At 39.7% G+C, this 26,524-nt stretch overlaps 3 protein-coding genes and 1 long non-coding RNA gene across 4 annotated transcripts; 2 read left to right on the forward strand and 2 right to left on the reverse strand.

The window, feature by feature from the left end:
- Positions 1 to 354: 354 nt before the first annotated feature.
- On the reverse strand, positions 355 to 3,058 carry LOC140885364 (uncharacterized). Its single transcript, XR_012150891.1, has 3 exons — positions 2,943 to 3,058; positions 816 to 962; positions 355 to 716 (listed from the first exon to the last, which is right to left on the reverse strand). It is a non-coding gene; the product is annotated as an uncharacterized lncRNA (long non-coding RNA).
- A 5,554-nt stretch (positions 3,059 to 8,612) lies between these two features.
- On the forward strand, positions 8,613 to 10,887 carry LOC140881044 (capsanthin/capsorubin synthase, chromoplastic-like). The gene has a single exon (XM_073286026.1). It carries the CDS (start codon positions 8,641 to 8,643, stop codon positions 10,126 to 10,128), a length of 1,488 nt encoding a protein of 495 aa, XP_073142127.1. The 5' UTR covers positions 8,613 to 8,640; the 3' UTR covers positions 10,129 to 10,887.
- A 2,345-nt stretch (positions 10,888 to 13,232) lies between these two features.
- Positions 13,233 to 14,468, forward strand: LOC140883664 (casparian strip membrane protein 3-like). The gene is made up of 3 exons (XM_073290220.1): positions 13,233 to 13,750; positions 13,851 to 13,974; positions 14,057 to 14,468. Exons 1-3 carry the CDS (start codon positions 13,458 to 13,460, stop codon positions 14,270 to 14,272), a joined length of 633 nt encoding a protein of 210 aa, XP_073146321.1. The 5' UTR covers positions 13,233 to 13,457; the 3' UTR covers positions 14,273 to 14,468.
- A 2,744-nt stretch (positions 14,469 to 17,212) lies between these two features.
- On the reverse strand, positions 17,213 to 23,716 carry LOC140878566 (uncharacterized). Its single transcript, XM_073282175.1, has 2 exons — positions 23,008 to 23,716; positions 17,213 to 17,262 (listed from the first exon to the last, which is right to left on the reverse strand). Exons 1-2 carry the CDS (start codon positions 23,714 to 23,716, stop codon positions 17,213 to 17,215), a joined length of 759 nt encoding a protein of 252 aa, XP_073138276.1.
- Between the last annotated feature and the right edge of the window lie 2,808 nt (positions 23,717 to 26,524).

Raw genomic sequence — 26,524 nt, forward strand, 5'->3', positions numbered from 1 at the left:
TAATTAAAATGAAGTCTACCACTCTTTCTTGACTCGACTGATAAAAAATACTATCTCCCAACTCTTTTATTCAAATTATATCAATATTATACTTAAAATACTCGTGAAAATACGTTCTAACACTTCGTTCGTAAGTTAGCCTCGTCCCGAGAGTCTAGAATCAAACTCAACCTGAAATCATTTACTTAATCAAATTGTTAAACGTAAAATAAACATAATCATTAAATCATAACTTAAACAATTTAAGGCATAAAATCATTAAAAATTTATGTTTAAATAATCGTGAGCAATTTTAATGGATTTTTGGACTTTACACATTATCTGGCTTAACTTCTCAGATTGGATCATAATGTCTGCCTTAACTCCCCAGACTGGATCATAAATATCTGGCTCAACTCCCCAGATTGGATCATAGATATCTGTCTTAACTCCCCAGATTGGATATCTGACTTAACTCCCCAGTTTGGATCATGGTGTCTAATTTAACCCTACTAGACAAGGTCATAAAGAAAGAAAACACTATACAAAGGATTTCTTTAAAAAAACTTTCCACAGACAATAGAACACATAGATCAAAAGTATAAACCATCTAAATCCACATCAGTCAGATATCAAGAGAATACTCGGACCACTTACTGTTTTTTACTTGGTGACGAAGTCTACTTGACTGCAAGAAAGCTGACTAGAATCCTTCCAATCGAGACCTCACGTTTGTACTAGTAGAGAGATAGATAACCAGAGAAAAAAGTTTTTTAGCCGATATATTTTCTTACGTATCAGATCCTCCCAATGCTGGAAAAAATGAGTTTAAATACCTAGTAGGGTATTGGGCCGGGGAGATACTTGGGCTTGAGGGCATGGGCCTCACATCCCTCCCTCCTTAAAAGAAGTTTCGTCCTCGAAACTTGGCTTCGTGAAATCCTCAAAGAGATATGGGATTGGGAACGGGTAATCGGCACATCCTATTTAAACAAGATACATCAGGCACTAAATTAGGAGTTAATTAGGATTTAGTACCCATTTCATATGTTTCATTACCATTCAGTCCCTGTCAGAAATTTTATTTTTTTGCACTCCCTAATTCAGCAAAAAGTTTGTATTAACTCCCTGGGTCCACAAAGCATTTTCGAAGTGAAAAATTGGTATAGAAATTTAAAAATCAGGTACAAATATTTGAAATTTAAGTACCAATTATTTCAAATCTGATATAAAAACAAGTGTTCTTGGTATAAAGTTTTTTGTGTTATGTTTCATCTCTCTAAAATCGAAAATACAAATCATAATTTGATACTCAATTTGAGGCAGTTGATGGCATAAATATATAGATCCATACTCAAATTAAATATGTTTGTACTCAAATATTTTAAATTAGTACACATAAAATTGTTGATTTTCGTGATTCTTGAAATACTAATGTATGTACTGAATAATAATGAACAAATGCTTTAATATAAATATTTTGTACATAAACATGTATGTACAATATGTTTTTGATGTTAAAAAATTTGTTCGAATGTTATACTCAAAATCTTAATTTTTGTATCAGATCTAAAAGTGATAGTACTCAAACATCATATATTAGTACCATATATTTAACTTTTTATACCAATTTTTATATATGAAAATAAATGTGGGACCAGAAAGTCAAAACAAAAATTTATGACACAAAGACTGAATCTTAACTTGTTATTGAACTTAGGGACTGAATCCCAAAAAGCCCCTAAATTAGAGTTAATAAGGTGCATATAGTTTGTACTATTCGCTAGCCCAGGGATGATTGGAAGTAAGTTGCACACGTGGTTTTTTTAAAAAAAACAAAATTTAACTAATTAAATAGTCTTAATAATTTAAAACTTAATAAAATTATTCGCTCATTCCATAGTATAAAAAAAAACTGATTAATTAATTTGCCTAGCTATTTCCGAAAGTCAAAAAATAAGCCCTGTATTCATGCTCATAATTTATTTTATTTATTTATTGATTTATTATTATGGAACGTTTATGTACGTATTTGACTTGGTTCCTTAATCTTCATACAATAAAGGTTTGAAGTTACTAGAATAGAATAACTTAGTGTAAATATATTTACTTACATTTAACTAAATCAATATTTTAGATAAGATAAATTTGATCGATTCATTATCCATTTAATGATCAACGATATAGATTTTATTTTATTTTATTTGCAAAGATTTGGTTAGATTGAAAGTTTGAACCATCCTAATCCTAATCTTCCAAATCTAAATTTGAAACCCTACAAAATCAAATCTTAACTGCTCACCACTAATTCAAAATTATTATTATTATTTTCCATCAAGATCATGAACTTAAGCTATGATACCAATTAAATGTCACGCCCCGAGTCGTATGGCATGAATATTGGCAGTGTTTTTGCAATATACAGTTCAACTTAATTTTCAAAGAACACTAAACCTAAAATAAACCGGATTTATTTCCCAAAGATAACAAAACACAAGGTCTGACAATTCCTTAATACATAAATTCAGCAACTAACTTATTTCAAACTAATTAAAAGAAAAATTATTCAGAAATTTAAATAAATGTCTCAAACTCAGCAGACTCTTGGTTCTCAATTATATCCTCGTCTGAAAGAGATGTAGATATAAATAATACTGCTTATAATATTCAAAAAAATTACGAGTTCAAAATGTTAAACACATTATCTGGCTTAACTTCCCAGATTGGACCATAATGTCTGACTTAACTCCCCAGACTGGATCATAAATATCTGGCTCAACTCCCCAGATTGGATCATGATGTCTAGTTTAACCCTACTAGACAAGGTCATAAAGAAAGAAAACACTATACAAAGGATTTCTTTAAAAAAAAACTTTTCACGAACAATAGAACAGATAGATCAAAAGTATAAACTATCTAAATCCATATCAGTAAGATATCAAGAGAATACTCGGACCACTTACTGTTTTCTACTTGGTGACGAAGTCTACTTGACTGCAAGAAAGCTGACTAGAATCCTTCCAATCGAGACCTCACGTTTGTACTAGTAGAGAGATAGAGAACCAGAGAGAAAAATTTTCATCCCAATGCTGGAAGAAATGAGTTTAAATACCTAGTAGGGTATTGGGCCGAGGAGATAGTTGGGCTTGAGGGCGTGGGCCTCACATTAGGTGCGCTTTAGATAAACTCTTGGACTAACGCAATAGCCTGCAAACTACGCTAGTCAGGTAAATCACATTGGGCAAACCCTGTGTGACAGGCTAGTCCAAGAAAGTGTTGTTGGCAGGAAAAATAGAACTCCTGATCTTTGGCCAAGAGTTTACCTGTTCCACCAACTTGGATACCCTTGAGGATTAATTTTAACTATTTTCTTATATATATATATATATATATATAGTATATACTATTAAAATATGGAAATTTTTTAATTCGAAAAAAGTTGATCCCAAAAAATTCGTCGATACTATCTCTGTGACACCCGGAGCCAAAAAGTCCTAGGGCGGTACATGGTCCGCAATATGGGTGGTTAATACCTGAAAGATGGAAACCCCACCAAAGAATGGGCGACGGGTGACATGAATGAACCGATCCCGTGCCGGAATGAGAGGGGATTCTGAGACTGTGTAGGTATGGGACTACATAGTTAAGGAGAGCTTAAAAAGATTTCATATGTACTGCTCATATCAAGAAGGTGCATCTTCTTTTCGGAAGCTCATCACATAAGAACTTCAAAGTTAAGCGTGCTTGACTTGGGGCAATTATAGGATGGGTGACCCCCTGGGAAGTTTCTCAGGGTGCGTGTGAGTGAGGACATAAGCACGCTGAAAAGACCCGTCTTGATATTGTGGGTCGTTACAAATGGTATCAAAGCCTGGCCTCTCCCAGTACAGTGTGGTTCGGGGACGAACCAAGCGGAAGCTGGTGGGCATGTGACACCCGGAGCCAAAAAGTCCTAGGGCGGTACATGGTCCGCAATATGGGTGGTTAATACCTGAAAGATGGAAACCCCACCAAAGAATGGGCGACGGGTGACATGAATGAACCGATCCCGTGCCGGAATGAGAGGGGATTCTGAGACTGTGTAGGTATGGGACTACATAGTTAAGGAGAGCTTAAAAAGATTTCATATGTACTGCTCATATCAAGAAGGTGCATCTTCTTTTCGGAAGCTCATCACATAAGAACTTCAAAGTTAAGCGTGCTTGACTTGGGGCAATTATAGGATGGGTGACCCCCTGGGAAGTTTCTCAGGGTGCGTGTGAGTGAGGACATAAGCACGCTGAAAAGACCCGTCTTGATATTGTGCTACCATTGCAAGGAACCGGGACATATTATGCTGCATTGTCCCAAGAAGAATGCTGCTGGACGAGTCTTTGTGATGCAGGCAGAGGAAGCAGCACCGGATACTTTGCGCATCACGGGTAATGTTATTTAATGCATTAAATTTGTCATTTTTGGATTGCTCGATTGGGAACTACACGAGGAAACTTGTTCTTGCCTAGAGTTCGTTTCAATTTCGAGGACGAAATTCCATTTAAGGGGGAGAGAATTGTAACGCCCAGAAATTCGGCACGTAAATCCGCATGCATAACTAGGGGATTTAATAATTTTAAAATAATGTGAAAATGTGTTAAATTAATTTTATATGTTATTATATGAATTATGTGATTTATTGGCATGTTTTAAATATTGGTTCGGCATTTAAATCGGTATGATGTGATTTATGAATTAATCTTAGAAAGTTTATTTTATGATCGCGTAGTCGGGACCGTGGACGGACGAGATGCCAAAATATTTAGCCAAAAATATTTTATGAGTTTTATGAGCCTTAAAATAATATTTTAAGGTATTTTTCAAGAAAATTTTAGTATTTAATAATATATTTATTTAAGAATTTATTTTTAGCCAAAATAAGTCATTTTAATGACTTTTATTGATCTTTAAAAATCCTTTAATTCTATATTTCGTGATTTACTATTATATATCAGATTAGTAGATATTTTTAAAAGTTAAAAATATTATATTTAGGTTATATTATCTACCTAATCAATTTATATTGGTTATTATCCTATTTTCTACCTAATCTACCCAATATTAAACCCCAAATTTCTCCCTACCCTACGTCTCTCCCCACTCAGCCGACACCCTTTCTTCCTCACCACCATTCTCACGACTTTTGACAGAAAACACTAGCTCTTAGCCGATCTCTTCAAGGTTTTGGTGTTATTCGTCGTCCCGTCGTCCCGGCGAGCCCGATACGTGTCGATATCAACGTTTTGTTCAAATCTTCAACAAGGCACGTTTGATTTCCATTCTTGAACACCATTTAGATCATATTACATTGTTTTTAAGATGAATGATCAGATTATGCATGTGTTTACAGATTTGAATGAGATGATTCATTGTTCATGCACAGTTCACGTTTTTTGGTTGTGTGCTCACGTTTCATCATGTTTCTGAGTAAGGACGGTTCGAGGGGCTGGACCACTGGTTTGGGGTCTGATCTAGGGTCCTTAGGGTCGGTTTTGGATGGGTGGTTCACGGCTGGAAGGGCTGGAACCAAGGGAAAAGGGGCTGGGACAGCAGCTAGGCGGGCAGAGGGAGCTGTCTGGTTTAGGGGCCTTGACCGAGCCATGCAAGGCTTGGCTCGGGCCAGGCCTGGTCCGAGGGATGCACTTGGACCCTGGGGTGGTCCAGGTGCCGGAGCTCCGGCCGTTGGTGGCCGGATCTGGTCGGAACATGCAAAGTATCATGGGCTGTCCAGAAAAGGGGCCTGCGCAGCTTGCATGGGGTTTAGGGGCCTTGGCCGAGCCATGTAAGGCTTGGCTCGAGCCAGGCCTGGTCCAGGGGTTGCACCTAGACCTTGGGGTGGTCCAGGTGTCGGAGCTCCGGCCATGGGCGGCCGGAGCTGGTCAGAAAGTTAAGGGGAGTAAGGGCTGTTCCATGGGAGGGGCTGCGGGGGTTTCTTGGGATTTAGGGGCTGTGGCCGAGCCAAGCAGGGCTTGGCTCGAGCCAGGCCCTAGGCTGGGGTTGCACCTGGACCCTGGGGTGGTCCAGGCGCCGGAGCTCCGGCCAGGGGTGGCCGGAGTTGGGCTGTAGCAAAGGGGAAAAGGGTCATGGCCGTGAGGTGTAGGAAGTGAGAATGGGGAGTAAGTCACGTGTGTTCTTGGGCCGGGCTTGGGTCCTTGGATCCGGGTCCGGTTCGGGTCTAAATTTATGGGTCAAATAATTTTAGTCCGGGTCTAGATTTTTATTATTTGGGCTCGGGTGTTTTTATTTTAATTAAATGAGAGATTAATCTATAATTAATGGGTTTGGGTGTGATTAATTAATTAATTGGACTAGTTTAATGGGATTAAATAATTATGAAAGCGAGCCTATTAATTTGTCATGGACCGTGTGATCCATGAGAATTATTGGGCCAAGTGGAGTCGGGTTTAATAATTTTATCGGTCTACTTTATAATTAATGGTTAAATAATACTTTTATTAATTAAGTGTTAAGTTAATTAGTTAATGGGCTTAAAGTATATTTTAAGTGAGCCGTTAGTTTCTCTTGGGCTTGAGGGCCCAAGAAGCTTAATGGGCCAGGTCAGGTTGGGCTTTTGGGTTTTTGGGCCAGTCTAAGAATTTTTGAGTTTAAGTCTAGCGGTCAGCAGCTCGAACAAGTCCTTGGAAAAAATAAATGTCCGTAAATATATATTTAATTCATGCATGCATTTTTATTAGATATATAAGTATTATTTTTAAGAAAATAAATTAAATATATATTTACGGGCGAATTTTCATGAAAATAAAGAAGTATATGAGAATTTATATGTTCATGCATCATTAAGAATTTTTATGATAAGTTTAAATTGCATGTTAAGAAAAATATATTTTTATGAAAGTTGAAGTGAAGGTGGAAAGTGATGTGGTTGGAGGCCGGGATACCTGGGCCCGGTGACCTTCCTAATGATGTATAAGTATGATGAGCTTATGGATCCAGCTGAGAGGGCTGGTGAAGTGGCAGCACAGAGGTGGAAACCCCACCGCCGCGTACGTTGGTTTATAGATTGATCAATCGATTAGTATGATGCCACCGACATGGATACGACCTGTTGAGAACTAAGAAATGATGAAAAGTATTTAATGAGATTTATTAAATATGATGTTTATGTTTAGCATGACGATGAAGCATTATAATTATTTATTCATGTCTATATGCATATTTTTAAGAGCATGCACGTATAATTATTATTCACGTATTTTATATGATGTGTGCTTGTGTGTGGTTTCATTTTGTTATATAAGGATAGAACGTGCTGAGCCTCTAGGCTCACTAGATTTAAATGGTGCAGGTGAGCAGAATATTAATGAAGTTAATGTGTTTCCGACTGGCGGCGAGGGCGTATGAGTATCCAGGCGGCTAGTACCCGTGACCATCGCTCAATTATGAATTTTATGTTGAAACTAGAACATTTATTTCCGCATATGTTTTATTATTAAATTTTTAGTATTTATTTCATAAGTTTGCATGGATTCTTGTCAAAGGAATATTATTTAGGACTTTTATTATGATAATCTTATGGATTATTATTTAGTAATTTATGTTAGGTATTTATTTGCATGCATGTACTTTCGTTATTATTTATGTTTAAAGGGTAAATTTATATTAAATTAAGTAAAGTTATTTTTAAGTATTATATATATATGTATGGGCATATATATATATATATATATTCATATTCATTATTTTATTATCAAAGAGTTTTTTTTTAAAAAAAAAAAAGTCACTAGAAGTTCTAGGATGTTTCAATCTCATTCTGACACAAAAAAAACAAAACAAAAAAGCTGTCAATGGTAAGCTGAACCGCATTACCAAAAGATTGAAATTATTATTCAGTGAGGGTCCATTTTTTGTCAACTTTACCTTTTTCCCTACTGAGCACAGGGTTGGTCTAGCATTCTTGCAAGTGAGTGATACCAGATACCAAATAGCAAGTATCGATTGACGTAAAATTAATAATTATTAGATAAATAAATAATATGACGAATATAATGTGAGATTGGATAAGATAAGTTATACATAGATTAATAATACATTAAATCAAACAATGCTGAAGATGAAACATTAAAAATAAAATATTTCAATTTTAACTTTAGTATAATTTGAAGTAAAAAAAGAAATAAATTAATGTTTTTCTATAATGGAGTTAAAATTTTTTGAATTTAAAATTACAATTCAATCCTTCCCCGTACCACTATGAGTATATGTAATATGTATTTTCCAGCTCACAGGGTCATAGGCGAGTTGGTAAGGCCTGAGGTGACGTGGGAAGAAATTTTTCAGCGTTGCGGGTTCGATCCTCGTGTGGAGCATATTCCTTGCTGAAATATTATGGGGTATGCTCTGAGGATTGAGTCATGTGCTTCCTCCTTCAGGTCCCTGCCGCTCGTGCACATCTCTCGATTTACCCTCAAATGAGCCTCCACTAATGTGGAATGGGATACCTTTCGGAGTCAACATTTTTAAAATATGTATTTTCCAAAAAAAACAAAAAGTTATTATGCCTGCCTAATCAGCCAAATTTGGCCAGAAGAATCAATTGAGTTTAGGATCCCTTCAACAGTTCAACATAATAACAAATTCATCATTCGGCTCTCCGTTTTTTAATTTCTCATGGAAACTCTTCTCAGCGCATCTCCACTTCCTTTAGTTCCTTTTTTAAGGCCAAATTCATCATTCGGCTCTCCGTTTTTTTTCCATAAGATTTCTAAAACCCATGCAAGAAACGATCGTCAACTATGCCAAAGCAGCAAATTTTCTAGTTTTCTTGACTTGGAGCCGATATCCAAGCCTGAAACTTTAGACCTCGACGTCCCGTGGTTTGATCCTACCGTCAGGCGGCCTATCTTCGATGTGATCATAATAGGCGCCGGCCCAGCTGGTTTGCGGCTCGCTGAGCTGGTGTCCAGTCGTGGAATTAAGGTATGTTGTATTGATCCTTCCCCCCTTTCTATGTGGCCGAATAACTATGGTGTTTGGGTTGATGAATTCGAAAGTTTGGGGCTTGAAGATTGTTTGGATAAAACATGGCCAATGACTCGTGTTTATGTTAATGATCACAAGTCTAAGTATTTGGACCGCGCCTATGGTAGAGTCGGTCGGAAGGAGCTGAAATTCAGGTTGTTGTCTGGTTGCGTTACAAATGGTGTCAAATTTCATAAAGCCAAGGTTTGGAAGGTGGAGAATGAGGAATTTGAGTCCAGTGTTGCTTGTGATGATGGCTCCGAGTTAAAAGCAAGCTTAATTGTTGATGCTAGTGGCTTTACGAGTAGTTTTATAGAGTATGACAAGCCAAGAAACCAAGGTTATCAGATTGCTCATGGTATTTTGGCTGAAGTTGATCATCATCCATTTGATTTGGATAAGATGGTTTTAATGGATTGGAGGGATTCCCACCTTGGAAATGAGCCATACTTGCGTGCTAGCAATTCAAGGTTTCCAACTTTCTTGTATGTCATGCCTTTTGATTCAAACTTGGTATTCCTTGAGGAGACTTCCCTTGTTAGCCGGCCTGTGTTATCATACATGGAGGTGAAGAAACGAATGGTGGCGAGGCTGAGACATTTAGGCATACAAGTGAGGACTGTGATTGAGGATGAGAAGTGCTTGATCCCAATGGGTGGGCCTCTTCCACAGATTCCTCAGAGTGTGATGGCCATTGGTGGGAATTCAGGGATGGTGCATCCTGCAACTGGCTACACAGTGGCTCAGACAATGGCCCTCGCCCCCATGTTAGCAGATGTTATTTCCGAGTGCCTTGGTTCGACTAGAATGATAAGAGGGACACAGCTGTATCATAGAACGTGGAATGGGTTGTGGCCTGTGGAGAGGAGATGCACCAGGGAGTGCTATAATTTTGGTATGGAGACTTTATTGAAGCTTGATTTGAATGGGAATCGTAGATTTTTTGATGCTTTCTTTGAGCTTGATCCTCACTACTGGCATGGATTCCTCTCCGCAAGATTATCGCTTGGAGAGCTTATCAAGTTGGGTTTCTCCCTCTTTAATAGTGCCTCAAATCCTTCAAAATGGGACTTAGTAACGAAGTGCCCTGCGCCATTGGTGAAAATGATGGGCAGCATGGCCCTTGATACCATTTGATTATTTGCAGCTGTTTATATATACACATTTCAAACTATAAATTATTGATATTTATGGTGTTTTTAATTTAAAGCCACATGACTCGTGTTGATGGAAAATTTGGATATCCTTTGTGAGAAATATTCAACATCTTACTAAAGATACTTATTCATCATCTTACTAAAGATGCTTGGATGTTTCTATCATTGCTATTTATGCTATATTTTATCATCCTCTTTTTCTTTTTTAAAATCTTTATTCCGATATTTTCAGTTGATGTCATAATCTTACAAACTCCAGATTTGTTAAAATCATAATGACTGATAGAAATAGCAGCAGAGTTAGTTGAAAATGAGGAGATTTCAATGATCAAATTTATTTGAGTCAAACAAGCTGCCACAAAGCAGGAAAAGCGGAAGGAACTCAAACAACAACCTAATGCACCTAAGACAACATTTATCTGAACACGAAACCATGGTATTGTCAGATGCACTGTCAGAACTAATCAACACTTTAATTCATGTGTATGGCGGCGGCGGAGGTGGCGGGAAGCCGTACTGTGCTTTAGGTGGTTGTGGACTTGGAGGGTTTGGACTCGCTGGTGGATTGTAAGTAGGAATTGGCGGTGGACTTTGCTGTGGGCTTGGTGGAGGAGAGTAAACTGGAACTGGAGTTGGTATCGGTCTTGCAGGAGGACTGTATGTCGGAACCGGTGGTGGACTTTGCGGTGGGCTTGGTGGGGGATTATAGACTGGAACCGGTGTTGGTGGTGGACTTGTAGGAGGATTATATGTCGGAACCGGTGGTGGGCTTTGCGGTGGGCTTGGTGGGGGATTATAGACTGGAACTGGAGTTGGTGGTGGTGGACTTGGAGGAGGATTATATGTCGGAACAGGCGGTGGACTTTGCGGTGGGCTTGGTGGTGGGGGTGGTGGACTTGGAGGAGGATTATATGTCGGAACAGGCGGTGGGCTTGGTGGTGGGGGTGGTGGACTTGGAGGATTATATGTTGGAACAGGCGGTGGGCTTGGTGGTGGACTTGGAGAAGGATTATATGTCGGAACAGGCGGTGGGCTTGGTGGTGGGGGTGGTGGACTTGGAGGAGGATTATATGTTGGAACAGACGGTGGGCTTGGTGGTGGACTTGGAGGAGGATTATATGTCGGAACAGGCGGTGGGCTTGGTGGTGGGGGTGGTGGACTTGGAGGAGGATTATATGTCGGAACAGGCGGTGGGCTTGGTGGTGGGGGTGGTGGACTTGGAGGAGGATTATATGTTGGAACAGGCGGTGGGCTTGGCGGTGGGCTTGGTGGTGGACTTGGAGGAGGATTATATGTCGGAACAGGCGGTGGGCTTGGTGGTGGGGGTGGTGGACTTGGAGGAGGATTATATGTTGGAACAGGCGGTGGGCTTGGTGGTGGACTTGGAGGAGGATTATATGTTGGAACAGGCGGTGGGCTTGGTGGTGGGGGTGGTGGACTTGGCGGTGGACTTGGTGGTGGGCTTGGTGGTGGACTTGGAGGAGGATTATATGTTGGAACAGGCGGTGGGCTTGGTGGTGGGGGTGGTGGACTTGGAGGAGGATTATATGTTGGAACAGGCGGTGGGCTTGGTGGTGGACTTGGAGGAGGATTATATGTCGGAACAGGCGGTGGGCTTGGTGGTGGGGGTGGTGGACTTGGAGGAGGATTATATGTTGGAACAGGCGGTGGGCTTGGTGGTGGGGGTGGTGGGCTTGGTGGTGGACTTGGAGGAGGATTATATGTTGGAACAGGCGGTGGGCTTGGTGGTGGGGGTGGTGGACTTGGCGGTGGGCTTGGTGGTGGGCTTGGTGGTGGGGGTGGTGGACTTGGAGGAGGATTATATGTTGGAACAGGCGGTGGGCTTGGTGGTGGGGGTGGTGGACTTGGCGGTGGACTTGGTGGTGGGCTTGGTGGTGGGGGTGGTGGACTTGGAGGAGGATTATATGTCGGAACAGGCGGTGGGCTTGGTGGAGGAGAGTACACGGGAGTCGGAGGTGGTGGACTAAGAGAAGGCTGATAAATTGGAATTTGTGGGGGACTTGGTGGCTGATAAGTTGGGTACGGTGGTGTGGGCAATGGTTTAACATGTTTAGGAAGATGCTTGTGTTTAGGAAACAGAGGTGGCTGATAGCCTGGAACAGAGGGGTTTTGTCCTGGTGGAGTTGGCTGTGGTTGCATGGGGGGAGGACCCAATGAAGGAACATAAGCTGGTGGAATGTGCAGTAATGGTGGAAATGAGTGGGGAAAATGGTGATGGAAATGAGACCAACCAAAGCTGAAACAGAACTTATTCTTCCAGTCACAGTAAGTTGGAACTTGACCAAATGCGGCAACATTTTTCTCTATGATAACACCAGACAGGATCACTAACACTGCAAGAAATTTGAAGAAAATTTGCACTCCATTTTCTGTATTCACCATTCTCATGGTGGAAAATTGGATCTTCAGGTATTCTACTGTGCAAGACTACCTAAAACAAGAAACCACAGAAGTTTGTTGGCATCGCTGCTGAGCACCATGTTCCATTTCTATGATTCTTATAGGTGTTTAGGAAAGAATCTTTTGGAAATAGTTTTGATTCGTGTCAACAAAAAGCAGGTTGTATTGACTTGGAGTCTCTGCATGGTTTTGCATTTGTTTGAAAAGCAAGGGTTGATTGTTGAGGGAAAGTGTCATATGCATTTACTAGTTAGTTCGTTCCCATGCCGTAGTTTTGACTGAATCAGATTTATTGCAGATTACTGAAACTTCTACCTAATTTAGTGCCAGCAAAATTTACCATTTGATGCAAGATTCCAGCTTATCTTTCTCCTGAAGATACAATGGTTTACCATTTCATTCTGGGATTTAAAAATCCACAGAATTTAGTTAAAGGAGTTATGAGACTGATTCTCCTTACTTGAACCATGTCCGGAAAAGGTCAGTTGAGTAAGATACTTACGAACGGTCTTCATTTTGATTTAATGTGAAGGCATTTTTGGAACATATAAGTATTATAAAATGTTTTAAATCATGTAAATATGATAGAAGATTTTTTTTTCTTGAAAAGAAATATGATAGAAGTTATAATAACAAATGTAATAAATATATGCTTATAAATCTATTTGGCTAACCTATAAATTATTCATTGTTCTTTTCCGTGGAGCAAGTAGCAATAGCATCAACTACTCCACCAATTGAATAGACACAAGTTCCCTCAGTACTCTTAGTACAACATTTGATCACCCAAAACTAATCCATCAAACTATTCTCTCAATCCCTTCTATATAAGCTTCTCACCCCATGCAGCCATGATCCCATCCCTGAACATATAAACTTAAAAAATCGATGGCGGATTCGAGCAAGAGAGCCGAGGAAACAGCAATCCACATGCCAGCTCCTCCTGAATCCAAGTCCAAAAAACATGCTACTTACACCTCCATAACCAAGGCAACAGATCCTCCACATGTACGACGAGGATGGGGGAGAGGAGTTGCCATTTTCGACTTCATACTGAGGATCTGTGCTCTTGTTGCCGCGCTGGCTGCGGCCACCACCATGGGAACCACCGATCAAACTCTCCCTTTCTTCACTCAGTTCCTTCAGTTCCAAGCCCAATATAATGACTTCCCCACTTTCACGTTATTCTCTATATCTTTCCTCAGTTTCTGTCATGTCTTTTGTACTTGACAGTTCATATATATATATATAGATTGATCGAAACTGTGGCGACTTCTGCAGGTTTTTTGTGGTGGCAAATGCGATCGCTGCTGGATATTTGGTGTTGTCTATGCCTTTCTCCATTGTGGGCATTGTTCGGCCTCATGCAAGAGGAGTGAAGCTTCTCCTTATCATATTTGACACAGTAAGATCACAAATATGGACCAAATTAATTTATATCTTTCTTTCTTCACATGATCAAAATGATTAATCTTACAATCTTGCAGCTGCTGGTGACTTTTACAACGTCGGCGGCCTCCGCAGCTGCGGCCATTGTGTACCTAGCTCACAACGGGAATTCCAACAGCAACTGGCTTGCTGTCTGCCAACAGTTCAACAACTTCTGCCAGCGTGTTAGCGGAGCCGTGGTGGCTTCGTTTATCGCCTCCGTCATCTTCATATTCCTGGTGTTGCTCTCTGCTGTGGCTCTTAGCAGAAGCTGAGAGATGGAAGCTGGATTTTTAATTTAATGGAAACTATATTCCATTCAAGTGTTCTACGTGCATGTGGTGTTGTTCATGGTTTGGGTTTGCGTACTTGCTTTATCAGTGCTCATTTTCTTCTCTGGCTTTGACTGTGTGTTGGTTGGAGTCCTCGTGTAATTACATTTAATCATTATATACATAAATAAATTACCTTTTTTTTTTTTTTTTGAGAATGACCATATAAATAAAAGATTTTGGATATTAAAGAAACACCAAAGTCGGTAAATTAATAATTTGTTATTCATATCAAATCAACTAATAATTCAGCATAATTCAATACCTTGAACAATTAAATATGTAATTAATTAATTTTCTTTGATTGTATGCATGTACATCTAATTAGCAACACCGCACGGAGCTTTCGGGGCAAAAAAGAAACACAAAGAATTTAATTCGAAAAATTGTATTCTTTTGATGCAAAAAGTATTATTATTTATAATTGCAACTATGGACATGATTGACCCGTTTTATAAATAAAAATTCGTGAGAGATATATCGTCTCACAAAAAACCTACTCTTTTTTTATACAAAAAATTGTATTACATATTTGGTACTAGAGCCTAGCCTTGGTTCTAAAACTATCTTTTCACACATATTTGAATTTTTTGACTTGCTTACATTTTTCATATTTTATAAATTATAATTGTAAGCTTCGGGAAAAAAAAATATTTCATATTTTATAAATTATAATTGTAAGCTTCGGGAAAAAAAAAATATAATTGTACAACAAATCATCTTACTAAACATCATGTCATTATTTAATTTTGTAAAAATATCATAACCAAATTAAAATTTTCAAAAAAATATATGGATCTACATATACTATATTATTAAAGTCGATAACTTAGATAACTGACTTTAGTATCTTGATATATATGTTTTTGCTAACCCAAACTACTCTCTTCTCAAATTACAAAAAACACTATTTTTATTTAATTAAAAAATCATAGAAACCTATTTTAGTAAATATGTATCTTATCTAAAACTATCTCATAGTCATATATCCTAATAAATTCTATTTTTATCTTTATCTCAATAATAATAATAATAATAATAATAATATGGTCACAAAATAAAAAAATTTATAATCAAGAAACATTTCTAAAAAAATTTAATTTAATAGAACCTGTTTCAGTTGCTCATTTATTTTTGCTTCATTGTGTATTTGTATTTTTATGCTTTTTTTAAAAAAAATTACTATGTTATTATTATAACTAGTATTTCACTCGTGCGATGCATGAAATATTATTTTATATAATTAATGAATGAAATAGTAAGTACTAAGTATAAACATTTGAATAAATAGCTAAAAAATAAATAAACTAGATGAATTATTGATCGTAAAATTAGAAAATAATAAAAATTATTATACAAAATTTGAAAAACTTTCTTAAATACAACATTTGTAGTCGAATTTTTCTGGTTTCTATCATTATCGCATATCAAAACTTTTAGACTCGACTAAAAACGGGGTTCTTCGAAAGATGTCCTAAATGAAATAATGATTGACCCTCAATTTTGTTGATTTGTCATTGTGTATGATACAAAAAAATATGTTGTCGTTGTTGGAATGTAAAAGTAAGTATTCGATTAGACGGGGTCGATGTCATTCTCGAAATACGTACTTTATGACCAGCATTGATTTCTTGTTATGATTTTCCTTCTAAAACATTATTTTCGAATCTCATCACGATTAATCTAGTGTCATTGCATATCTAAGATAATGATATACGTTCCGCATCAACATAACCGAAGTCTCAATCTTCAAGTTTAGTTAACTTGTGATTTAATACCCCCATAACATTCAATCAAAATTTAAATTTTGAACAAAAAAATTGGTATATTATCAAATATAGAATTTATGAAATTTTCACATATATATGCATAAAAATTAACTAAAATTAAATAGTAATGATAACATCCGAACAAATTAAAATTTTGAACCAAAAATTAGTATATTATCATATATATGATTTATGAAAATTTTCACATATTTATGGACACAAAAAATTTGAAAATAAAAAATAGTGTAACATCCTATCAATTTTAAAATTTTGAATCGGAAATTAATACATTATCATATAACATTCACATATATGAACAACAAAAAATTAACTGAAAAAAAAAATATTAGTGATAACATCCCACCTAAATTCAAAATTTGAACAGAGAATTATTATATTCTCATATATATAACATTCAAGAAAATTTTAAATTTTGAACCGAAAATTGGTACATTTATATATATATAACATTTATGGAATGTTCACACATATACATATGGACACAAAAATATTAACTGGAAATAAAAATTAGTGATAACATCCGATAAAATTTCAAAATTTAAACCGAAAATTAGTTCATTGTCATATATATCATTTATGAAAATTTTCAACACAAAAAATAAATTGATATTAAGAGGGTGTTTGGCTGAGCTTATAAGCTCTATAAAACAGCTTATGAGCGGTCAAAATAAGCTGTTTGACAACTTATAAGTTTTTTTAAAAAAAAACCTGGGTGACCCTTGAAACGACCCTAACTCTATAATAAATAAATATGCGGAAATTTTTTCTTTTCTTTTTTTTTATTTACTTACTAAATAAAATATGTACATATATGCCCATACATATATGCACAGAATAAAAATATTTAAAATGAATAAACAATTAAATACTTAAATAAAAATGCATTCTTAAAAATATAATAAATATCTGAGTCAAACATTAATTAAAAATATACTGCATAAGTAAATAAAAGTTTGCATGCACTGAAAAAAATTAAATAAATATTCTAGACCCTCAATCACTGAAAATAATAAAAATGTATCATGCTGACAAGAACAATCACATGCATAGCGACTCAGAATATTTCACGGTCACGGGGCCACTGCATGCATGCTCATACGTCCTCGCCTCCGGTGGGTACAATGTCATCCTCAACGTACTCACCTGCACCATACCAGTGTAGTGAGCCTAGAGGCCCAACATGCTAACATAACAAGGGTTTAAAATAATTTAAACCAATTTAATACTAATACATACATATACATGAATGAGCATGCTTAAAAATTACATAACATAACTTACTTAAATAAACATATTACATAACATAATACATAACATTATTGAGCAATTTATTTTCTAACATAGCATGGTTGTATCCGTAGTGTAACCTTAAATCATACATTAAATACTGATCAGCGTGGAAACCTACGTACGTGGCCGGTGACGAATCACCTCTTAAATTGGCAGTAAACTGCCCTTCAATCATATGGGGACGAATCCCCCTTAAATTGTCACACTACTTCAACTTCCAACATAAAATATTTTTATTGCTCAACTTAAACATTAAATCATGCATAAAATATTATTTCATGAATGCATGTACTTGAATAAAATGTGTGTCCATCATATATATTTAATTTAAATTTCTTATTAACATATAAATATTAAAATAACTCAAATGCATAAAAATAATTAAATATATAATCAGGACACATGCAAATTTTCTCATGGATGGTCCTGGACTGCTGGCCCTACACTCAAGCCCATTATCTTAAATCTGGCCCATTAACATACTTAAGCCCATTATTTCAAACTTTAAGCCCAAATAATTATTCTAAGCCCAATTAAATTAATAAAGCCCATTAAAATTACACTAAGCCCAATAACACTTAAACTGGCCCATTGGGCCCAAAAACCCAAAGACTGGCCCATTAACTTTTATGGGCCCAAAAGCCCATAAAATAAATGGACTAACTTAATTAAAATTTTAAAAGTCCAAATAAAATTATTTGGGAGTCCAAATAATTTTATTTCAATTTATTTGACCCAAAAACACATAAATTTGTAAAATACTTTAAAAATAAAATACTCGAGCCCGGCCCACCAAACTCGGACCCGAACTCACTGACCCGACCCACTACCTAACCGACCCGACCCGGACCACTCAGACCCGACCCGGACACCTAAACTAGCCCAGCCCGATCCCCCTCCCCCCCTTGCCTCTCGGCCGTGAGCAGCAGGCCCTCTTGGCCTGCTGCCGGCCGGCTCCGGCCGCCCCTGGCCGGAGCGCCGCCGCCCGGACGTAGCCCACGTCCGGGCGGACCTAACCCAGTCGGGCCCCAGTCCCCATGCAGCCAGGAACCCTGAACCCGAAGCCCCTGAACCCGTAACCCTAAACTGTGACCATCTTGGGGCCGATTGATGTAGCTCGGTCATGGCTCCATTCCAGCCTGAACCGTCCGACTCCAACCGAACCTAAGGCTCCTTAGGACCCTCCTGAACCCTAGCCAACAGCCCTTGACCGATCTATATCAACAAAACGTGAACATGAAGCAAGGCCAGAAAAAAAAAATCGAACCCTTCAACTCTTTTCTAAAAAAATTTCGAAAGATTTAATGCATAAACCATCAACACAATATAGATATCTGATTGGCACGAAAAGTTGAAAGAAAATCATGCCTTTCACCGATTTGTAGCGTTAGAAACGTGTACGACGGACTTCGGGACGACGGGACGACAACGGGGTACCTTGGCCTTGCTTGGAACCTTCGAATTAATTGGCTATGGGGTCTTGGAGGTTGCTGGAGCGTTGGAGGGGATGATGAATAGTAGGAGTGGCGGCTAGGTGTGTGATCGGTAGGTTGAGGGATGGGTTTGGGTAGATTAGGTTTTTAATATATAAGGAAATAGGTTTTTAGGTTAATTAATAATACTAGAAAAATATCATATAAATTTAAACATCCTAAATACACGTTCAAATCATAAAATTAGATTAAAATTTATAAAATCCCGAAATTAAAAATTAGGGGAATTTTAAAGATAAGAAAAAGTCATTAAAATGGCTTAACTTTGAATAAAAAGGACTCCTAAAATTATATAAAGTTAAATACTTAAAATTTTGAGATAATAAAACTCAAAATAATATTTTAAGGCTCTAAAAGGCTCATAAAATAATTTGGATGGAAAGTTGTCATCTCGTCCGTCCACGGTCCCGTCTACGCAATCAAATAATTAAATATCCTAATTATGCAGGCGGATTTACGTAATTAAAAATACCGGGTGTTACAATTCTCCCCCCCTTAAATTGAATTTCGTCCTCGAAATTAAGGTACTTACCCGAACAACTCCGGGTAGCGAGTCCTCATGTCTGCCTCGGTCTCCCAAGTAGCTTCCTCCTCCGAGTGATTCAGCCACTGGACTCTGACCATCGGTATGACCCGCGTCCTAAGCCTCCGCTCCTCTCTAGCCAAAATCCGCACTGGTCTCTCCTCGTAAACAAGATCTGGTGGCAACTGTAAGGGCTCAAAATCCAACACATGCGACGGGTTGGAAACATATCTCCGAAGCATGGATACATGAAATACGTTGTGCACTGCCGCTAGCCCTGGAGGTAGAGCTAAACGATAGGCCAACGTGCCAACTCGCTCCAAGATCTCGAATGGCCCTATGTATCTCGGATTAAGCTTGCCTCTCCGCCCAAAACGCGCTACTCCCTTCATAGGTGACACCTTCAAGAATACGTGATCACCTACCGCGAACTCCAAATCGCGTCGTCTGGCATCCGCATAACTCTTCTGCCGACTCTGCGCTGTCCTCATCCTGTCTCGAATCTGCGTCACAATGTCAGCTGTCTGCTGCACAATCTCCGGACCCAACAAAATCCTCTCACCAACCTCATCCCAATGCACCGGAGATCTGCATCTCCTCCCATAAAGTGCTGCATATGGAGCCATACCTATAGACGACTGAAAGCTGTTGTTATAGGTAAACTCCACTAAAGGCAGTCTAGTCTCCCAAGATCCTCGAAAATCGATAACACAAGCTCTCAGAAGATCCTCGAGAACCTGGATCACTCTCTCAGACTGGCCATCTGTCTGGGGATGAAATGCTGTACTGAACAAAAGCCTAGTTCCCAAAGCTGTGTGCAGACTCTTCCAAAATGCTGAGGTGAATCTCGGATCTCTGTCTGACACAATAGACACTGGTATGCCATGCAGTCTAACAATCTCTCTGATGTAAAGCTCTGCATACTGTGTCAAGGTGTAGTTAGTCCTTACCGGCAAGAAATGAGCTGACTTGGTGAGTCTATCCACAATCACCCAAATCGCTGTACATCCTCTGGTACTCCTCGGTAAGCCAACTACAAAGTCCATCGTAATATTCTCCCACTTCCATTCCGGAATAGGGAGAGGTCTAAGAAGTCCTGCTGGACGCTGATGCTCTGCTTTGACTTGCTGACAAGTCAAGCACTCTGACACCACTCTCCCGATGTCACTCTTCATCCCGGGCCACCAATACAATAGCTGCAAGTCCTTGTACATCTTCGTACTTCCGGGGTGAATGGAGTACGGAGATGCGTGAGCCTCTGTCAAAATCTCAGCTCGCAACTGATCGACGTTCGGTACCCACATCCTACCACGGTACTGAACGATGCCATCCTCCACTGTATACAAGAGATTACCTCTAGCCTCATCTCTCTGTCTCCATCGCTGTAACTCCTCATCAGTGGACTGTCCCTCTCTAATCCGATCTCTCAAAACTGGCTGCACCGTCAACACTGACAAGCTCGGTGCATGGCCACTCGGATAGCACTCCAAACCAAATCTCTGAATCTCGGTCTGTAGTGGTAACTGCACAGTCAAACATGTTACCACTGATGACTTCCGACTCAAAGCATCGGCCACTACATTAGCTTTACCCGGATGGTAGCTAATGTCACAATCATAGTCCTTCACCAACTCCAACCATCTGCGCTGTCTCATGTTCAACTCCTTCTGGGTGAAGAAGTACTTGAGGCTCTTGTGATCGGTGAAAATCTTGCACTTCTCGCCGTAAAGATAGTGCCTCCAGATTTTCAAAGCGAAAACCACTGCTGCCAACTCCAAGTCATGCGTCGGGTAGTTCTGCTCATGAATCTTCAACTGTCTCGACGCATACGCAATAACCTTACCACACTGCATAAGCACTGCGCCTAAACCAAGTTTAGACGCGTCGGTGTAAACCACTAACTCCTCATGTGGTACTGTCATCGCTAACACTGGTGCTGTAGTGAGTGCTTCCTTCAGCTGATCGAAGCTCCTCTGACAGTCTGAACTCCATATAAACTTCGCATTCTTCTTGGTCAAGGAAGTCAAGGGTACTGCAATAGAGGAAAAACCCTTGATGAACTTCCTGTAGTATCCGGCCAAACCCAAGAAACTGCGAATCTCTGAAGCATTCTTCGGAATGCCCCAATTCTGCACTGCCTCCACCTTAGACTGATCGACTGCAACTCCATCTCTCGAAATAATGTGGCCAAGAAATGCCACCTGCTCAAGCCAAAACTCGCACTTGCTGAACTTGGCATACAACCGATGCTCCCTCAAAGTCTGCAATGCGGTCTGAAGGTGCTGTCTATGCTCCTCGATGCTCCTAGAATAGATCAAAATATCATCAATAAAGACTATGATGAACTGATCCAGATATGGCTGAAAGACTCGGTTCATGAGATCCATGAAAACCGCTGGAGCATTGGTCAACCCAAATGGCATCACCAAGAACTCGTAATGCCCATATCGTGTCCGGAAAGCAGTCTTGGACACATCTGCATCCCTAACACGCAACTGATGGTAACCAGATCGCAGATCGATCTTGGAGAACACTGAAGCTCCCTGCAACTGGTCAAACAAGTCCTCTATCCTCGGCAGTGGATACTTGTTCTTCACTGTGACTCTGTTAAGCTCTCGGTAATCGATGCACAGTCTCATACTGCCATCCTTCTTCTTCACAAACAACACCGGAGCTCCCCAAGGAGAAAAGCTAGGTCGAACAAATCCTTTCTCTAACAACTCCTGAATCTGCTCCTTCAACTCTTTCATCTCGGTAGGAGCAAGCCTGTACGGTGCCTTAGAGATAGGCACGGTGTCTGGCACTAAGTCAATACTGAACTCCACCTCTCTCACTGGTGGAATTCCGGCAACATCCTCCGGAAAGACATCCGGAAAGTCACGAACCACCTCTAACTCTGGTAATGATCTGCTAGATGGCTCTGAAGTCGTGACAATACTCGCTAGAAACCCCTGGCAACCCCGTCTCAACAACTTCTTCGCCTGAATATAGGATATCACTTGAGGAATATCACTGCTCTGAGATGCATGAAAAGTGAACGGGTCGCCCCCTGTAGGTCTCACTGACACTGATCTCCGACGAAAATCAATCGAAGCTCCATTGACTGTCAACCAGTCCATACCCAAAATAAGATCAAATCCACTCAAAGGCAAGACTACTACATCTGCTCCAATGGAGTGTCCCTGCAGCTCTAACTCCAATCCTCGAATAACCTTCGAGGTAGACATAATCTGCCCTGACGGCATAGTAACATCATTCCCACTGTCACTACTCTCAGGTGTAATGCCTACCCGCCTGATAAACTCCAGGGAGATAAACGAATGCGTAGCCCCTGAATCTAGCAACGCAAACGTGGAGTTGCCTCCAACTAGAATTCTCCCTGCACGCAGAAAATTCCCAACAGTTTCATACCACTTCTAATTTTTCCCAAACGAGTCACTACAAGTTCTTAATTCTAATCACAAGTAAAACATGCTTCCTATTCTAACATGCAGTTAAATGACCCAAATAACAAGAATTTCAAATCAATTACTAAATCTATAACCAAAGGAAAAACATTAAAATACTAGGGATAGGATGTACCGGTGATCAAGGAGGTGTCTGGATCGACCTCCTCAGCCTGCATCACGAACACCCTACCAGCGGTGTTCTTCTTCCTGGGACAGTTAGCAATCTGATGCCCCGGCTCTCTGCAGTGGAAGCAAACTCCTGCTCCCAATAGGCAAGGTCCCGAATGCATCTTCTGGCACTTCGGGCAAGTGGGATGAGCCATAGCATTAGGGGCCCCGCCCCTCTGCTGCTGCTGCGGCCTCTGCTGCTGATTCGGGCCCTTAGCCGGCCCTGTATACTGCTTCTTCGCAGGTGGCTGCGAAGATGGTCGCTGATATGCAGCCTGAAACTGCCTCTTCCCCTGCTGCTCTAGCTGGATCGCTCTTCGACCCTCCTCAGAACGCAAAGCCCGGCTGACTGCAGACTCATATGTAAAAACGTCTGCCATGCGTACATCGTGCCTGATCTCTGCCCTCAGGCCCTCAACAAACTGTCGCAGCTTCTCCTGCGGACTCTCAGCAATCATGGGCACGAAACGACAGCCCCTCTCAAACTGGCTGATGTACTCCACCACTGATCTGTCCCCCTGGCGGAGACTCATGAACTCCCGGATCATGCGGCTGCGCACGTCCTCAGTGAAATATTTGGCGTAGAAGATACGCCTAAACTCAGCCCATGTCAGAGTCGGTAGATGGACTCCTCTAACTGCCCCCTCCCACCATGAGGCTGCATCGCCTCGCATCATATAAGCACAGCTCACCCTGTCGGCGTCTGTGATCCCCATGTAGTCAAAGATGGACTCAAGTGAGCGAATCCATCCCTCAGCCACCAACGGATCGGTGGTCCCCAAGAACTCCTTAGGCCCCTTCTTCTGGAACCTCTCCGCGACGTCCTCCTCGTGGGACAGTCTGGGACGGGCTGCCTGCTGCTCCAGCAAGGCAGTAATACCCGCCATCATAGTGGCACTGGCCTGCTCCAGTGCTGTAATAGGGTGCTGCTGAGGTGGCGGTGGAGGTGGAGGTGGATGTGGAGGTCTCCCACGTCGATTCACCTGTCTGGGAGGCATTCTGCACCACCACATATTTATTTACGTAAATCGCCATGCATAACTAAGTGTTTTGAAATTAATACTAACTTAAATTCTAGAAATTAAATCATGCTATAAACATTTAAAACTTACAGACCGGTAGCGTGGATTTCTGAGCTCGCATAGCAGTGAGGCCCCTCCGAGGACCGTGCTCTGATACCAACTGAAACGACCCTAACTCTATAATAAATAAATATGCGGAAATTTTTTCTTTTCTTTTTTTTTATTTACTTACTAAATAAAATATGTACATATATGCCCATACATATATGCACAGAATAAAAATATTTAAAATGAATAAACAATTAAATACTTAAATAAAAATGCATTCTTAAAAATATAATAAATATCTGAGTCAAACATTAATTAAAAATATACTGCATAAGTAAATAAAAGTTTGCATGCACTGAAAAAAATTAAATAAATATTCTAGACCCTCAATCACTGAAAATAATAAAAATGTATCATGCTGACAAGAACAATCACATGCATAGCGACTCAGAATATTTCACGGTCACGGGGCCACTGCATGCATGCTCATACGTCCTCGCCTCCGGTGGGTACAATGTCATCCTCAACGTACTCACCTGCACCATACCAGTGTAGTGAGCCTAGAGGCCCAACATGCTAACATAACAAGGGTTTAAAATAATTTAAACCAATTTAATACTAATACATACATATACATGAATGAGCATGCTTAAAAATTACATAACATAACTTACTTAAATAAACATATTACATAACATAATACATAACATTATTGAGCAATTTATTTTCTAACATAGCATGGTTGTATCCGTAGTGTAACCTTAAATCATACATTAAATACTGATCAGCGTGGAAACCTACGTACGTGGCCGGTGACGAATCACCTCTTAAATTGGCAGTAAACTGCCCTTCAATCATATGGGGACGAATCCCCCTTAAATTGTCACACTACTTCAACTTCCAACATAAAATATTTTTATTGCTCAACTTAAACATTAAATCATGCATAAAATATTATTTCATGAATGCATGTACTTGAATAAAATGTGTGTCCATCATATATATTTAATTTAAATTTCTTATTAACATATAAATATTAAAATAACTCAAATGCATAAAAATAATTAAATATATAATCAGGACACATGCAAATTTTCTCATGGATGGTCCTGGACTGCTGGCCCTACACTCAAGCCCATTATCTTAAATCTGGCCCATTAACATACTTAAGCCCATTATTTCAAACTTTAAGCCCAAATAATTATTCTAAGCCCAATTAAATTAATAAAGCCCATTAAAATTACACTAAGCCCAATAACACTTAAACTGGCCCATTGGGCCCAAAAACCCAAAGACTGGCCCATTAACTTTTATGGGCCCAAAAGCCCATAAAATAAATGGACTAACTTAATTAAAATTTTAAAAGTCCAAATAAAATTATTTGGGAGTCCAAATAATTTTATTTCAATTTATTTGACCCAAAAACACATAAATTTGTAAAATACTTTAAAAATAAAATACTCGAGCCCGGCCCACCAAACTCGGACCCGAACTCACTGAACCGACCCACTACCTAACCGACCCGACCCGGACCACTCAGACCCGACCCGGACACCTAAACTAGCCCAGCCCGATCCCCCTCCCCCCCTTGCCTCTCGGCCGTGAGCAGCAGGCCCTCTTGGCCTGCTGCCGGCCGGCTCCGGCCGCCCCTGGCCGGAGCGCCGCCGCCCGGACGTAGCCCACGTCCGGGCGGACCTAACCCAGTCGGGCCCCAGTCCCCATGCAGCCAGGAACCCTGAACCCGAAGCCCCTGAACCCGTAACCCTAAACTGTGACCATCTTGGGGCCGATTGATGTAGCTCGGTCATGGCTCCATTCCAGCCTGAACCGTCCGACTCCAACCGAACCTAAGGCTCCTTAGGACCCTCCTGAACCCTAGCCAACAGCCCTTGACCGATCTATATCAACAAAACGTGAACATGAAGCAAGGCCAGAAAAAAAAAATCGAACCCTTCAACTCTTTTCTAAAAAAATTTCGAAAGATTTAATGCATAAACCATCAACACAATATAGATATCTGATTGGCACGAAAAGTTGAAAGAAAATCATGCCTTTCACCGATTTGTAGCGTTAGAAACGTGTACGACGGACTTCGGGACGACGGGACGACAACGGGGTACCTTGGCCTTGCTTGGAACCTTCGAATTAATTGGCTATGGGGTCTTGGAGGTTGCTGGAGCGTTGGAGGGGATGATGAATAGTAGGAGTGGCGGCTAGGTGTGTGATCGGTAGGTTGAGGGATGGGTTTGGGTAGATTAGGTTTTTAATATATAAGGAAATAGGTTTTTAGGTTAATTAATAATACTAGAAAAATATCATATAAATTTAAACATCCTAAATACACGTTCAAATCATAAAATTAGATTAAAATTTATAAAATCCCGAAATTAAAAATTAGGGGAATTTTAAAGA

Source organism: Henckelia pumila, chromosome 2, assembly GCF_033568475.1.
Source record: "Henckelia pumila isolate YLH828 chromosome 2, ASM3356847v2, whole genome shotgun sequence".
Lineage (NCBI taxonomy): Eukaryota > Viridiplantae > Streptophyta > Magnoliopsida > Lamiales > Gesneriaceae > Henckelia > Henckelia pumila.